This window comes from Tyto alba, unplaced genomic scaffold (genome assembly GCF_018691265.1).
Source record: "Tyto alba isolate M040663 unplaced genomic scaffold, T.alba_DEE_v4.0 Super-Scaffold_38, whole genome shotgun sequence".
Classification (NCBI taxonomy): domain Eukaryota; kingdom Metazoa; phylum Chordata; class Aves; order Strigiformes; family Tytonidae; genus Tyto; species Tyto alba.
In genome coordinates, this window is record NW_024881313.1 from 38,742,522 (window position 1) to 38,757,994 (window position 15,473).

The window sequence follows — 15,473 nt, forward strand, 5'->3', positions numbered from 1 at the left end:
AAACACATGGGGAGTGAGAAGTGTAATCTGTGGGGCAGAAATCAGATTGTCCAAAAGGTCAGCTCCTGCTTGACACTGAGAAAGCAGAGGCTGGGTCAAGGAGCCTGCAGAGAGCGGCGCTCCCACCTCCTCCTGGCCCAGCTGCGGTCCCCTCCGATACCCAGCCAAAGCTCCAGGTTTCCCCGCCGGGGAAACTGCTTTCCAACCTGCATAACTGACCTTTCGTCTGACAGTTTTCCAGCCTGTGTAACGGGGAATCTGCTGTAACTCCGGCCAGGAAAGCAGCCAGCAGCTGGCCAGCAGCCTGAGCGCGACCAGCAACGAAGAGAAGCTGGAGCTGACGGGGGATCGGCGGGGAGGAGCTCTGTCCCAGGTCCAGAGGGGACTGCAGAAGGGAAAAAATGCAAAACAAGGTGTTTAGGAAAGCAGATTTCCTTTTTTTTTTTTTTCCTCCCAAAACCTGCTAATTGACAGAGACTATTAAGAGGGATCAGCAGGAAGAACAATCTGTTGTGGGAGTGATGGGACTACTCAAGAAGCTCACCAGATGCCCTAGAGGCAATGGACTCCAGCAGAAGCCAACCATCACCAGCCAACAGGACCAAAAAACCACCGCCCACCTCCTCACCTCTGCAGGACTCCAACTAGGACTGACACACCATTTGGGAAATACAGGATATGTCCTGAAATTTTCATGAAAATCGTGACGTGGCGAAACGCTGGTTGGATTTGCGTTAATCTAGCACACGGTCCCTGTTCAAAAAGAGGATACAAACCAACAAGATACCAGTGCAAGTTTCATGAAACTTTTTATTCAACAAGTATTTCATTATGATTCTGCCAAGATGATCGAATGAACAGCAAGGCATAAAAAACATGAAATAGTTAAGAGATTTTATTCTAATAGCTTTAATTACAGTGCTTGTTTGTCGAAATGAAAACTGAAAACAAGTATACAAAACAGTTGATTACTAATTGTGTATTGAAAGCAATAAAGGTTTCCACAACACTAAATAAACCAGTTCTGATAGTTCCTCGAGTTAAAGTTTAACAGCTCCAGCTTCTTCAGTGTTTATCAAAATACAAAAGAAAAGTAAAGAGGTCTTTTTTTCTGATGGCAAATCTGAACCTTGCAGTATGAGGGATGCCAAGGGTTTTCACACATATACAGATATGGGATTGTTCCAAAATGGGATTGAATACTTCTAGAGTGGAATGACTCTCCAAACTCTCATGCTTTTTTTTTTTTTTTTTTTTCCTAGACGCTATACATAGATGTTTGGTGTTTTTCATGGCAATTCTTACGTTAAGTACAGTACTTTCTGCCTATAGAGCTTAGGACTAGTACAGGCTGTGCTTCCTGTGGAAAGGTTTGCCTTCTGGAGTGGCTTACACGCAAGAAAAGTACAAAACACTTTTGACAAATATGACAGGCTAAAAACGTTGACTTCCGGGAAAATTACTGAAGTTCAATGGAAGCAATAAATCTCACCTGAACCAAAAGTCAGATGTTTAGCATGAGTCTGCAAGCTCATCTAAACCAGGTCCGACAAATCTTTTACCAAGTATGAACAGATATGAGCACATTCTACGAGCTACAGAAAGAGCCAGAGATCTGTTAGTTATGATCTGTTCTTTAACCAGGTGAAGCTAATTGGGTCTCAATCGTTGCTCCACCATTTCAGAAGAATCAAAAGTCACCGCATTAGAGCTAGAAGAGCAGAAGCTATGTCAAACGTTTGTATGTTGAAGTGTTTTTACTTTTCCTTGACTATTTAAAAAAATACAGAATTCAGGTTAAAAACCAACCACCAAAATGGATCTCACAGATCTCACAACCCAACCGAGATAGTATTCAGCTCTACTGCACAAGGACCACTGGCAACCCTTATGTTAACCCACTTAAATCCCTTCCAAGTACTAAACAGTGAGTTGATTCTTTACAATAAAAAAGCTGAGTAATATTGCATAGGAGTACCAGAAACTGCCTCATTGGAAACAAAAACTATTTACATTAAATAAGAAACCTAACTGTTTTCAGGCTTGTATTTGCCACATTTACAGCATGATGCAATATATACTGTGACAAAAGAAATGAAAACAGCTTCCGGCACTCAATACCACAAAGTAGCACAGTTTGCCACATTAGAGTAAAGCGAAGGGCGAATAGGAGGAAATAAGAGGGAGGGGTGGAAAAAGAGGGAAGAGGAAGGTTTATGGTTTCATTTCTGGTTTCGGAGCTGATTGGACAACCAGTCCAGTCCTTCATAGAGACCGTCTCCACTAGTGGCACAGGTTGCCTGGATATACCAGTTCCTGTGACGAAGAGAATGCAGTCCAAGTTTGTCTGTGATTTCTGCTGCATTCATCGCGTTCGGCAGGTCCTGAGGGAAGGAAGAAGAGTCATTTTCTCCCCTACTCACTGAGAAGAACTGCCCACCTCCCTAAACCGCTTCTGATCATCAGCTTTAAAGCCATTAAAAGAAAGTTAAGAGCTCTCAGAGCTTCTCTCTTTCAGAAAAGCTCAGTGGATTACTCCAACATTCAAGCTGTTTTTCCCCTATACTGGCAACAGTCTCAAAGGTTTAACACCACAATCAAAAACACGTATTATGGAATATTTCTCTTCAGAAACCAGAAGACAGACAGCTGACGTTTGGAGCAAGTCATCCCACCCCTCAGCGTTGACCCCAAATTGCTTACAATTTAAGGCCGTAGGAATGTTTTTCTAGACTGCAGTTATGATTTAAGAGCAGCTTGAACCATGAAGTAGTACTCAGCTTAGTACTGCTTCTGTTTATGGTCCACCCTTCCTGCTCCTCAACAAGACTTATGGCTTCTTTACCCTTCACAACTGAGCCTGTGCGATCGATGCAGCACGATGCTATTCCTTCTGTCAGTTTACTAGTCATATTTAGAACCCTCAGCATCCGAGTTTAAGCTACCAAGGTCTTTACAATCAATAAAAAGGCAGAACTCTCAGCTCGCTTTGCGGCCTGGAAGAGTACAGCTCACAGGCCAACACAAGTATATTAAAAGTCAGCCCAGTGCTTCCACCAACACCAGCTGTGCCCCCAACCACCCTAACTGAAGACTTCAGGGAGGTTCTGCTCTTCCTCTTTGTTTGGAGGGAGCTTGGGCAGGTGCTGTACTTAAGCCAAGCCAACCTTAAAAATCAAACTGGTAGAATTCTTCCCTAAAACCAAAAATAAAAGAATGTCTATTAGCCAACACTGTTTAGAAGGATGCTCCTTTAAGATAAGAACAGGGTAATTTAATCTATGGGTTTGCCGTCTTCAACAAAACTGAATGGACGCTTACTGAGAGCTTATCTATTATTCCACTGATGATATGAATGCCAAATTCAAGATCTAGCACTCACAAGTATGTTGTACTTTTTCAACAGTTCTTACAGAAAGACATCTTTGTTGAGCATACCTGTTTGTTAGCAAACACTAATAAAACAGCATCTCTAAGCTCATCTTCTGCCAACATTCTCATTAGCTCTTCTCTGGCCTCGTTCACTCGTTCTCTGTCATTACTGTCAACCACAAAAATCAGACCTAGAAATAAGCAAACAATCAGAATAAGCACATACCAGACGTTATTTACAAACGATAAATACTTCTGGAAGTCAGAAGTAAGCTTTGAAGAGGGAAATAGTGCAAAACAATTCGGTACATATTAAAAAAAAAAAAAAACAACCATTTTCTTATTACTGTAATCTCACATCTGAGAGAAAGTCTGTTCTTGCTGAAAGCTGGTGGAAGCGAGCATTAGTTTGAATTTACGTTTCTGGATTTTGTGCATTTCATCTACATAAACACTCCATGTTTTCCAGTGAGTAGCAACTCTTGAAATCCTGTGACCGGACTCACAGGCACATTAGAAAGACGCAGCAGTGTAAGAAGTGACAAACTCTCAGTTCACGGGGCTGTTAGAGCCTCTAGTAAAGACTCTGCTTTGAAGTGAAGGCAGAGAGCTGTGATGCTTACAGAAGAAAAGCAAAATTATGAACTCGCTCTGAGTCAGATGGACAAGGAAGACTGGTTCCTAGATTTCTTCCCATCCCTCTTTAAGCCTGCACTAGGCTTAACAGAAGAGCCAGAGCAGCACACAAACACACCCTTCCATAATAATAAACATTTCCACCCCCCCACCCTAAAACTTGCAAAATTATCTTAGTAAGGACACAAAAAAACCTTTCAGATTCTGTAAATCTGTGATTTAAGCGTTCAGACTCACCTTGTGTGTTCTGGAAATAATGGCGCCAGAGTGGTCTGATCTTATCCTGACCACCTACATCCCAAACTGTAAAGCTAATATTCTTGTATTCTACCGTTTCCACATTGAAACCTAAAATAGAAACGGTGGCAAAAATCTCAGTTAAGCAATAGTTGGCCTGGGACCTATTGTATTTACCAAGTCACGCTCAGAATGTCATTATTTAAAAAGTTATCTTAAAATTTATATCTAGTTTAAATAAGCAGAATCTTATGCTGAAGCCCTCAAAGCACACAAATGGGGGTTTTCTGGAACTCCTGCTCCCACCACCACCCCGGTCAAACTAATGATCAACCGCTGTTAATCGCTACCTGCACAGCTAAGAAATGCAGAGCAAACTATGTCATGTCCCAAAACTCTGGGCTTTAAGCACCGCAAATAAGGTATGTCTCCGATCACACACTTCTTGCAGTCACCCTCCTCTTCTCAGTCTAATCGACTCAATGCCACAACAGGCTGAGGAGGGGAGACTGCCCTTCCGTGGCCCGTGAAGGCGTGTTCCACAAGTGACTGAAGAGAGGGAACAAAGTGAAAAGAAACAGACTTGTGTAATCTGCTCCCATGGCGGAACATTTGTCTGTGTCATCTTCATACCATGGTTTTAGCAAGTGTTTGTTCTGACAGTCAAGTCACTTAAATCAACAGTGGCAGCTGAGATAAGACACTGCTGCAAACAAAACAACCCAAATCTCAAAGCAGGCAGTTATATAAAGGTAAAAATCTTACCTATAGTAGGAATAGTAGTTACTATTTCACCAAGTTTGAGTTTGTACAAAATAGTAGTCTTTCCCGCAGCATCCAGACCAACCATTAGAATACGCATTTCTTTTTTGCCAAAAAGGCCTTTGAAGAGGTTAGCAAAAATATTTCCCATGCTTGAGTTATGTTCTCACTGGCCAGTGAAGCCTAGAGGAAAAAAGATCACAGTATCACTCATGAGTTACCAACGGCTGTGTTCTGACCTGGGCATAATCGAGCACCAAAAAAAAAAAAAGTATCAGACAACATCAGACAACTTGGATCCTTTATAGAGACCCCGAGCATCATTACACATGATTCTTCCCCATATTGAAGCAACTACAAAGATGAACAGATACGCCAAAACTTTGAGCTCATAAAGCAATGTGGCTTCGAGTGCTTTGCATCTTTCAAGTATTCATTCAGAGATTTTTAGTATTAATCGCTGTTCTCAAACTTGTTTGCAAAATTCATGGTTTGCTTTCAATTCATGGTTTGCTGTTCTCAAACCTGTTTGCAAAATTCATGGTTTGCTTTCAACGCAACTGACCACTTCAGGCACTTCATCCCCCATTGTTATGGAATAATTTATCTGCAGCTTAAAGTGTCAACATAAAACATACTTTTTCTAATTGACCTGCAGTTAAAAAGTTTTAAACGTGTGCTCATCTCTTTGCTGTTTAGAGCACCAATAGCTGGTCCTTCTTTTGCAAAGGAAACTCAGAATACAGCTTGGATTCTCTCCTACTCAAAACAGTTTCCTTCCTCTTAAACCCCGAGGAAATGGCCTGCGAACACAAAGCAGTATTACTTTCATTAACATTGGAGGGAGACCTTCTCTAGGAAGCAAATCCACATTTACTGAAACTTAAGTATCGAAAATTAATAGCCAAATTAAGAGAGATGGGTTTAGAAATGAATGCTTCTTCCTTCACTGTGAAAACTTCTGCTTGGACTCTTAGAAGCGATTAACTTCACCAGGAGCTTCCTGTTTAGAAACTGGAGAAACTGCCTCGACATCAGCCCTCACAGACACTCCCTGCGTCCTTGGGACCAGATCCACCCCACCACAACTTCCGCAAATTCCCCCCCCCCCTTTCCCAACTTGCTACTATTATTCTGCTCACAGAAGGCAAGAAAAAAAGCAGCCTGGAAGCTTTACAGCGAGGTGTAGATGAGGATGTTACATGGCAATAGTGACGAGTCACACCTCCACTGCTGCTTTGTCTAGAAGCTCTCAGATGTCAGTGTAAAAAGAAGAGGCTGCAACCAACTGAAAATACAAGCTTAAGACAGTAGAAGCACCAACAGCCGAGATGTAACATTGAAAGGATGGGTTTCCTGTAAACCAAGTCACACAGCTTAAAGCACAATATGAAATTTGAAAATCACCCCTTGAAGATATTCTGTATTTCATGATGAAGTCGCATGCTTGAAGCAAAATTCTCACTGGAAACAGACTTTACTGACTAAGATCATTAAAACAAGCTTTGAACTGAAAAGCACACCACAGAACAAAGCTCTTGTCCTCCTCTGCTGAGCTCTATGCCAGGGATGTGTGAAGTCTGGCTTCCTCACCCAACACCGGGAAAGGTCTGAGTGGTTCTGCCCTTACGAGAAAGCTTTGCTGGATACAATTTTTAATCCCAAAGTTAAGCACTGTAACATTAACTAAGTCACATGTCTTAGCACATGGAGCTCCACAGTGAAGTTCAGAGTTCACCCCAGAGTTCCTGAATGACATCAATCACCACTTCAACTTGCTGAAGTAACTGGAGGCAAAGTTTCATTTATGTTATATGACGGAAGCTCAGTGTGACTGAAATTTCACAATTAAACTCCTCTATAAACCAGACTGGGCAGCCTGCGGATTAAAACCAAACGGAAGGTTTAAAATTTCTATTATTCCACCATTTCCTTCATATTTTTGTAGCACGACCATGAATATTCAACTCCCACTTGAATATACGAAAGCTGTATAAACAGGAACGCTAATTAGGAAGTAGAGAAAACAGTTCTGCTGGAGTCCCTATTTATCCAAATACCTCACACAGCAGGAAATCTCACTCCCCAGACCACAACAGCAGCTCTGGAGGGCAGGGAGGCTGTAAAGCTTTCCTTTGTCCCGCTGCTCATGCTACCTCTATCTTCTACTACATCTGAAAAGCAATGGTCAGGGTTGAACTGTAACCTTTTACCAGAGCTCCTGTAACACTCTAAAATGGGTGTAAGAACTTGTGTAGCAACAGAACCTTACGAGCCCCGCAAAAAGAATGTATTTCTTTTGTTTCTGCATGTTTGAAAGCACAATAGATTATTACTGCTGTTGATCCAAGCATTTAATCAGGCAACACAGCAAATCTTAGCATTTCCATCCACATCTTTCCACACCCTGGAGAAGTCCCAGTCTGCTGAACAAGTTGCTTATACTAGGCACTAACTAGTGAATCCCATTAGATCCCTGTTTTCACGGCAGCTATTTCCATGTCAAGTCTGCCCTCACCACCGAAGCTGCTTTTGTAACACCCATCCTCCCTATTTTTACTTTTGTGAGAAATTAGAAGTTAAATTACATTTAAGCTCTTGGAATCCATTTCCTTCTTGTTCTCTTCCACATTCCTACTATCCAAACCACTTCTGTAACTTACGGGGTACTCGAGGGTAGGTGATGTTACAGAAAGTCCCATTTACTTTTATAAGCAATGAAGGGTAGTTGATAGACTACCCCTGCAAGACAAGCATGCTTAGATGTTAACTGGGAAGGAGCAGAATCATTGCTGTCTAAGAAGAATACCAGCAGAAACCCACCTGCAGAACTTGCACAAGTTCTGTGGGTCCCACCAGTGACCTGTTGGATGCTGCTGGGGCAAAATTGAGGGTCTCCATCTTCACCATCGGCAGGACCATCCTCTGACCAGCAGCGAGAATAATGTTCATCTATTGCCACAGAAAAGGAAATACTCCCACGGTTTTATACAGTAGGCTCCTCTCCCTACACTGTCCCTGCCAGTATTTCATTACTTTTTATTATTTAAGAAAAGCACCTCAAGTTCCTTCCTCAGTATTGTGAAAATCCTCAACCAAATCACCATCACAACTGTGACCAGCCATCGGGTCTCTGCTTTTTAGACCATTCATGCTGTCAAACAGCATAGACGCTACCACAGCAGAAACTGCCACGACAGTTTAGAGCTGCTTCCCAGGACTTCGCTGCCACCCATTAATACAACTCAGCTGAGGGATCACGCGATTACTCCCGCTGCACTTCAGAGCTGAAGCTGCTTACTTTAACTCCCATTTCAGTCCATTAGTTGGGCTATGAAAACTAACACAAGCAGTCTAAAATACAAGGGAATTTAAGACCCTTACGTTAATCAAGCAATCCCGCCACTTTACAGACATCTTCAACATCTGTAATCTCTACCAAGAATCGCCAAGATATTGCTTATATTCTACACTGAAGCTTAACTTTCTCTTTTCCTCAACCCAAATGTTGTCAGTAATTGCTACACTGATCACTTTAGAAGCACCAGTTTAATAAAATGCCTGAAAACATAAGAGACTTGGCTTTCGAGCCGCTTGTAGTACTTCAGCACATGTTCCAAAGAGATATTTATCAAGCCAAGTCGGAAGATTTGTTTATGAAAGGGAACAATTTGAATAAACAGCACAGACTCTTTTTGCAGAGCTTAGCCTGCACACTCCCTCAGCACGACTTTGGCTTCTAGAAATGGAAGCTCACCACCCCTCACCAAACCCAGATCACCCCAAAACTGAGCCGTCTGTATGACTCCTGTTTCTCCCTGCCCGTCAGAGCCCTGAAGCACACCTTAATGTGGTCTGCTCCACCTCAAGATCCTCACAGCAGTAAAAACCTGTTAGGCAGGTTCAGGTAAGATATAATGTGCCATTGGTAAACAGCGTGAAAGACATTCACTGGGTAAGTCTGCAGTTTTGTTTCAGGAAACAAGGTATTTTCAGCAGCCTGTTTTCTAGTAAGCGATACATTTAGATAAGCAATGAGGAGAACAGACAGCCTTTTTCAGGAAGGCTCAGTGTAATGAGTTAAAAATGAATGAGTGTCTGCAATAGCATGCAGCCCTGGTGTCTTGTTAAAGAGATACGGCCCATGAGTACGGAACGAGAATTTGCTTTTATTAATTGTAGGTGGTTAGAATAAGAGCTCTGAGGAGTATCTCAAGGCCAACGAGCATTCAACACTTAATCTCCTGCAGCATTTTGTATTTAACTGTACGTGAATTCATTTTAAAGTTATTTCATTCAGGCTGCTTATCTTGAAAAGTCAAATATGCTTCCTGACCTTCAAACTTCTTGGATGAGCTGTCAGTTAACAAGCCATCCCACAGAAGTACGACCAGAAGGGTATGCAGCACATCAAAGTGTAGTTACAGCTGGAAATCTCTGCATAGCCTTCATTTTGCACCTCTGGAGAAGTTCTTTCTGACCACATAGAGATTAAAATGCATTGAGCCAGGAGTTGTGGTGAATGCCACCATTTCGTTCAGGTTCACACCATTAAACATACCATAGCAAAGTCACAGGCTAAGACAGAGGACATCATATGCATTATGTAGACAAATTATGCCTGCGGTATAGAAATAAATTCATCTCACTTATATGTACCAGCACATACCACATAAGGCTCCCACAGTGAAAAAACAATAATGCTCAAAACTTTGAGTGACATAACCAAACCTGCTGGGCACAATCGTTTTGGCAATCTGTTCTCTACTGCTGCAGCAGTGATGAAGATCAGGCAAGAAAAGCTTAATTCTGTCCCTTCTCTGCACAACACACGGAGATACAGAGGACATTTGCTGTCTCTGGGAACTATTATGTCTCCCTAGGACATTCCTATCTTGTTTTAAATGCCTGTTTCAAGGAGAGACAAACATGGTGCCACTACCAATGACATACTGCATTACACAGCTGTAATCTGTCAAAATACTAATACTAAAGCACAAGCTAAACCCCCTAACAGTTTCAGGTTTACCAAAAAGCTTTTTCCTAGTAGCTTTTTGCACCTTGTTCTATTTTTTTAGACATCTATAACAAGTAAAACTGGTGAGGTTATGAAGACAACTGATTTACTACCAAAAGCACATCTTCCTTTAAAAGAAGGTCTATTTGACATTGGCCTAAACATTAACTCCACCTCTAATACAATCAGAAAAATCCCAAATCCATAATTCCTAACCTGGTGTTAGCGCACACTAGTTATATCAGTCTCAAGAGAACAAAAATTGATCAATTTGTTAACAGAAATACTGATTTGAAATCCAGTTATCACTAATTGGCCTGTATCATGTTTCTACTTTATAGCATTCTAGAAAGTTTTAAACTGTCAAGAGAAGCAAAATATTCATACAAAAGATCAGCAAACTCATGTGTAAACAAGAGGTGAGAAAGCTTTTTTTAAAAAAAAAAAAGTTCAACAGCTGTTACTGGTGTTACATGCAAGAACAACTGGCAAATAATTTAAAGTGCAAATCTAAGTTGGCAGCTTGTTCTTTACAATATAAAGTGTGATTTAAAAGCAAATGTGAGAAGTGATCCAACAAGAATAGAACACTGCTAAAATTTCAGATTAATCTAGGGCCCCAGTATTTCACACCACCACGCAGCAGGCACAGTCAGTTAAGTACAGCTGTGTTCTTTTGAATTTGAAGTAATTTCTTTACAGATTAAAGTGTTACAGCAAATTCTGAAAAATGCTCTGGATCAAAACACTTTATATGTAGCCAGGGTGGTCCAATACACAACTACTGGAGTAGTTATATTAAACTATTTTTAGAAGTTGTTTACTGGCTTTCCACATCTGATAACCTGAGTGAAAGATGACTATTTATCAACCCAAGCCCTTCAACTCTGAAGCCTTAACACTGGAATTTAGCTTAAATAATTTTGATTTGAGTTACCCAAGACTTTAGACCATACTAGACATCACTAGGCATAGACTAAGTGCAAAATTTAAGACTAGCTAGCAAGTAGGTCAGGTCCTTTCTTCACGAGGGGACTATCTTGGATTTAAATACCATTGTAATAAAGGCCACTTCAAGAACCTCTTCTCAGAGCTCTTCATTAATAGTAAGTCCCAAGTCCTTTATAGTTCAATCCATTAAAATTAGGCGAGTGTTAACCGCGGAGATCAAAACCTACCCCTGCAACAATTTCCCCCACTTCACACTGGAGGTGCTTCTGCCAAGCGTGGGATGGAAAAGGAGTCCTACGTGATCATAACCTTGCTATTTGTCTTTTAGGAGAGGTTAGAGGAAAGGTACTGGCATTGAAATGTCATGTGAAACAGAAGTTATATATCTTTAACTGTACCTGCATCTAAAAAGGCATGGTTGGATTTGGCCACCAAAGGCTTGCTGTGACCAACTAAAAAGCCCCCAGATGTGCACTGCATGTTCAAGGCAGATGGAGGACACAAGTCCACAGCAAGTGAGAAGTTAGGTGAAAGAAAATCCAACACAGAGCTGCTCCTTAAGTAGCACCTTCATTCAGCCTACTTAGGTTGACCATCCTGCTGTCTATACACATCACCCAGAAAGCACATTTTCCACACGCTGTAACATTCTCTTGAGAGCACTGGGCTCAGAGTGGCAGGAAAACAGAAAATATTTTCACTTACAAGATCAAAACATGGGCAAAAGAAGGAAAATTGCCTTTGAGGTCATGCCTATTTCTCAGACACAAGAACTCGCTCTTAACACACTGGTCAGCATAAAAAAATGTCCGTATTAAGCAAAGAGAGCAGGTTGCTTGACTTGGTACTTAAAACCCAAATTAGAGTTATTCCCTTATTCTCACCTTCAAGCAGGGGAAGCAAGCTACTTCTGTTTCACCGCAAAATCTCAAAATATTTTATACATTACCACGCATAACTCAACAGCATGCAAAACAACACATGGGAAAAAACATATAACTGGTCTGAAAAATATTTTATTTAAAGGATCAGTTGACAGGTGGGAAAGCACAGAAGGACTGAGTGCTCATGCTTTTAGATAAAGCATGTCCATCACCTCCCTGTGGACTGCCTGTAACCGCTCAGGAAATAAAGCAGTGCCCACAATGTAGCTGTGACACCCAAGTTTGGACTGCAACTTCATATTCACCTGTTAAAGAGTGGATATATTGCTGTGAGAATCAGTTATTACAAAGCATTTCTTTTCAGGTAAGCACCAGAGAATTTTTTTGAGGCTGAACTATTCACAAGTTCAAAATCTTAAATTTTAAGCCAAACATGCTGTTATTCATTCCCCAGTAACTGGGCAGTAAGTCAACATTTACACTCACAGTAGAAATGGCAAGAACTCACAGGAGAGCTTCGGTAATGAAACTGGCTTTTGGTTTGGGGAAAATGTCAAAGCAGAGCCTACACAGCTAGTTGTTAGGTACAAGATCAGCGTATAAATAAGAGCTATATTAGACATGAGAGTTTTATTAGAATTGAAGCATCAGCAGAAGTAGTACCATAGTCCTTCAATGTTTGCATGTGTTAGAAACAAAAAATAAAATTGGATACTCACAAGCAGAAATATAAAAATGCTGAATAACACAGAAAAACAGCTGCTGTAGTAGGAAGCTGATTATAAACTTCTTTACTCATCAGTTAAAGAAAGGGAATAATGGCTGAGGACAGTGCTAGCTCTAATACAAGCTCTATAGCATTCCAGTAGCAAAACTTTTAAGAGATTTCTAAAAAAAGAATCAGAACTACTCCTTTTCAGAAGAAGTTAACTTATGTTCACCAAATTTATCCACTGTAAGGCAACCTAGATGCTTTTGAAGGCTGATGAAATCTGTCAGAATTCTTGCCTGGAAGTCCATCTTTCCACACCTCAGCAGCTTTTATTTCTAAAGTGATATTTTACTTTTAAAGAAAGGTGGTTGTTTAAACTTTGCTGTAAATTCAGCTGGAATCTTGGGTTGATGAGCTTTTCCTCCTTCCACCAATTAATGTATTCAACAGCTTATCTGATAATTGTGCCTCATCAAGAAATATGAATACTACTGCTTAAAGCAGACTTTCAAACAGATGTAATGGGAGCACAACACAATTTGGTGAATTAGAAGGACAAGAATCCAGCCCCCTACTCCCACGCACACTGTTTGCCTTGAAAAGCTGTGACTAGTCCTGACCCCCACTTGGTCAGCATGACTAACACACACAGGGAATTACACACACAGAACAAAAATGCACTGCTCCTGCCCAGTCCCTTTTTTTTCAGATTCCAACTGTATTTCACAACTAGGCAATCTTAAAAGCACAGCAAATGCCTCAGACCATTGGGGACTGATCTACCTTCAGGTGTTTATCTTTTAACATGATCCAGCAACTATTACACATACTTCAGGCTATCACAGCAGCAAAGGCTGTTCTGAGAGCAGATGACATCTGCTTGAGCCGTTTTCACTCCCGATGCTCTACCACAGTAGCGTCATCAATAAACTTGGCAAAGCTATTCAGTTTAAACGGTTCAAGTGAGGCAACTTTCCTCACCCTTTCACCCAATGTAATTACTACAAGAGGGAAGACAGTCCAACAGGATTCTTGAGCACTGTAGACATGTTTTTAACAGAGGAAGTCAGTGGCATCATACCAACCCTGGAAACTTTCCTTTCAGAGAATCCCTTTTTATATCTGCAAGACTGTGAGTACTTACACTGACAATTTCCTTATAAAACCCATGAACAAAAGCCAAGTAGCAATCTTCCAGTTCAGCTACAGTTCCTTTTTCCTAGAAAAGTGCTCCAAATCCGTAGCAAAAATAGTAATAACGATACTGCCAAATGACCTTGGACAATTTACTCTGACTCGATTTCTTTGCCTGAAAAATAAGGTTAACAGAATATCCAGCAAAGGGGTGTTGTAAGCCTTGCCACTTGCAAAACAAAGTTCAAAGTATTATATAAATAATTCGCATTTTAGTTATTGACAAAGCTACATTTCAAAACAAGACCTCTGGATACAACTCTAATCAACCTGTGGAATTTAGTTTGGCAAGAGCCTAGCAGCAAAGCAACAAGGTCAATGTCAAACACGACATTTAGGCAGTTTTACCAACTGGCAAAGTTTTAGTCGTGTTCTGATGGGACAAACGGACTCTTCCATGAAAAGGTTTGCATAGCTGGCCTATCACTTTATCAGACATAGGTTATCAGCCCAAAGTATCATGTTAACTCCCCACAGCGACAGGATATAGTATTTTCAGACAGAATATAATATCCTCCCACCCGGGAGCTGCTATGCCAAGGAAAACTGATCTCTTACACTATCAAACCCAAGCCATGGATGGCAAACAGTTTGCTCCAAGCTGAAGCTCAACTTCTTACCATCACTCCCTCAACCCAGCAGAAAGCCCTACTCAGCAGCCAAGGGCTTACAGGAAAATAACCTCTCTCGTATGAGTTTCATCCGAGCCTCACTTCCCCTACACCAGGCTGCCAGATCTCCGAAGTCCGCTAAGATGAGGGTTTTCGGGGGAAAGAAAAGGAGGAAATACCTCTCTCCTGAGAGCCGTTCACGGGCGAGGCAGAAGCCGGAATGAGCGAGTTTGGGGAAAGGGAGGAGAAACCCATCCCGCCGCATCCCGTGTAAATCCCGCGGTGGGGGGGGGGGGGGGGGGGGAAAGAGCGGCGCCGGGCCCGGCTGCTGTCCCCCAGTCCCGCCCGGGCCCACGCCTCCCCAACTGGGATGGGAAAAGGTTGGCATCCCACCCCCTCCTCCACGTCCCGGCCCACGCGTGAGGGGAGAAGGGATGGGGCAGCGCCCGCCCGCCGCTCCCCACGGCCGGCGCTGCGGCCTGCGCTGCGGCCTCCTCCCTCCCGCCGGCGGCCGAGAGATCGGTGAGGGGTGAGAGGGGGGAGAAGGAAGGACGGGAAGATGCGAGCGGCCCCGTTCCCCCGGGCCCTGCCGCCTCCTCCCCTCAGCGCCAAGGCCGCGGCGCCTCACAGCCGGCCGCAGGGTGTGGGCGGGGGGAGCGGCGGGCGGGAGAGGAAAGGGGGGGGTGGGGTGAAAGGAGGGAAGGTGTCGGTGAACCCACCGGCGTTAGCTGCTGCCCCGGGCAGTGGGTCTGTCGGTCTGCCTATCCGTCGGACTGTCCCGCTCGGAGCCCGCTCCCCCCCGTACGCCTCACGGCCGCTCTCCGCCCAGGCACACAAGATGGCGGCGCTCGGCGGCCACGTCAGTGCCAGCCCCGCGCGCGGCACCACGGGTAACCGAGGAGGGCACCGAGGGGAGGGGGGGGCGGAGCCGAGCGGGGAGTGGGTGGGGATACAGCGGGGAGCCGCAGTGCTGGAAAGCCACGGGGGGGGGCGTGTCCCTCTCGATAGGCCACGCCCACTCAGCGGATAGGCCACGCCTTCCCCCCCACCTCCCCGGTCCCAGCCGGCTCGTGACCGGATGCGCGGCGCGTGGCGTT

The 15,473-nt window shown here is 43.1% G+C and overlaps 1 protein-coding gene across 1 annotated transcript; it reads right to left on the minus strand.

Annotated features, from left to right (window-relative positions):
- Window positions 1-784: 784 nt before the first annotated feature.
- On the minus strand, window positions 785-15,258 carry ARF1 (ADP ribosylation factor 1). Its single transcript, XM_042801739.1, has 5 exons — window positions 15,096-15,258; window positions 5,011-5,190; window positions 4,246-4,356; window positions 3,439-3,563; window positions 785-2,384 (listed from the first exon to the last, which is right to left on the minus strand). The coding sequence occupies exons 2-5, from the start codon at window positions 5,156-5,158 to the stop codon at window positions 2,223-2,225; spliced, it is 546 nt and encodes a 181-aa protein (XP_042657673.1). The 5' UTR covers window positions 5,159-5,190; window positions 15,096-15,258; the 3' UTR covers window positions 785-2,222.
- Window positions 15,259-15,473: the final 215 nt, after the last annotated feature.

What these genes read in the sequence shown, in the direction of transcription:
- ARF1 (XM_042801739.1), bottom strand. Translation starts at nt 5,158, where the DNA reads ATGGGAAATATTTTTGCTAACCTCTTCAAAGGCCTTTTTGGCAAAAAA. An exon ending in TTATTTCCAGAACACACAAG is followed by an intron (nt 3,564 to 4,245) that starts GTGAGTCTGAAC and finishes GCTTATTTCTAG; the next exon opens with GTCTGATTTTTGTGGTTGAC. An exon ending in TAGTGTTTGCTAACAAACAG is followed by an intron (nt 2,385 to 3,438) that starts GTATGCTCAACA and finishes TCCTTCCCTCAG; the next exon opens with GACCTGCCGAACGCGATGAA.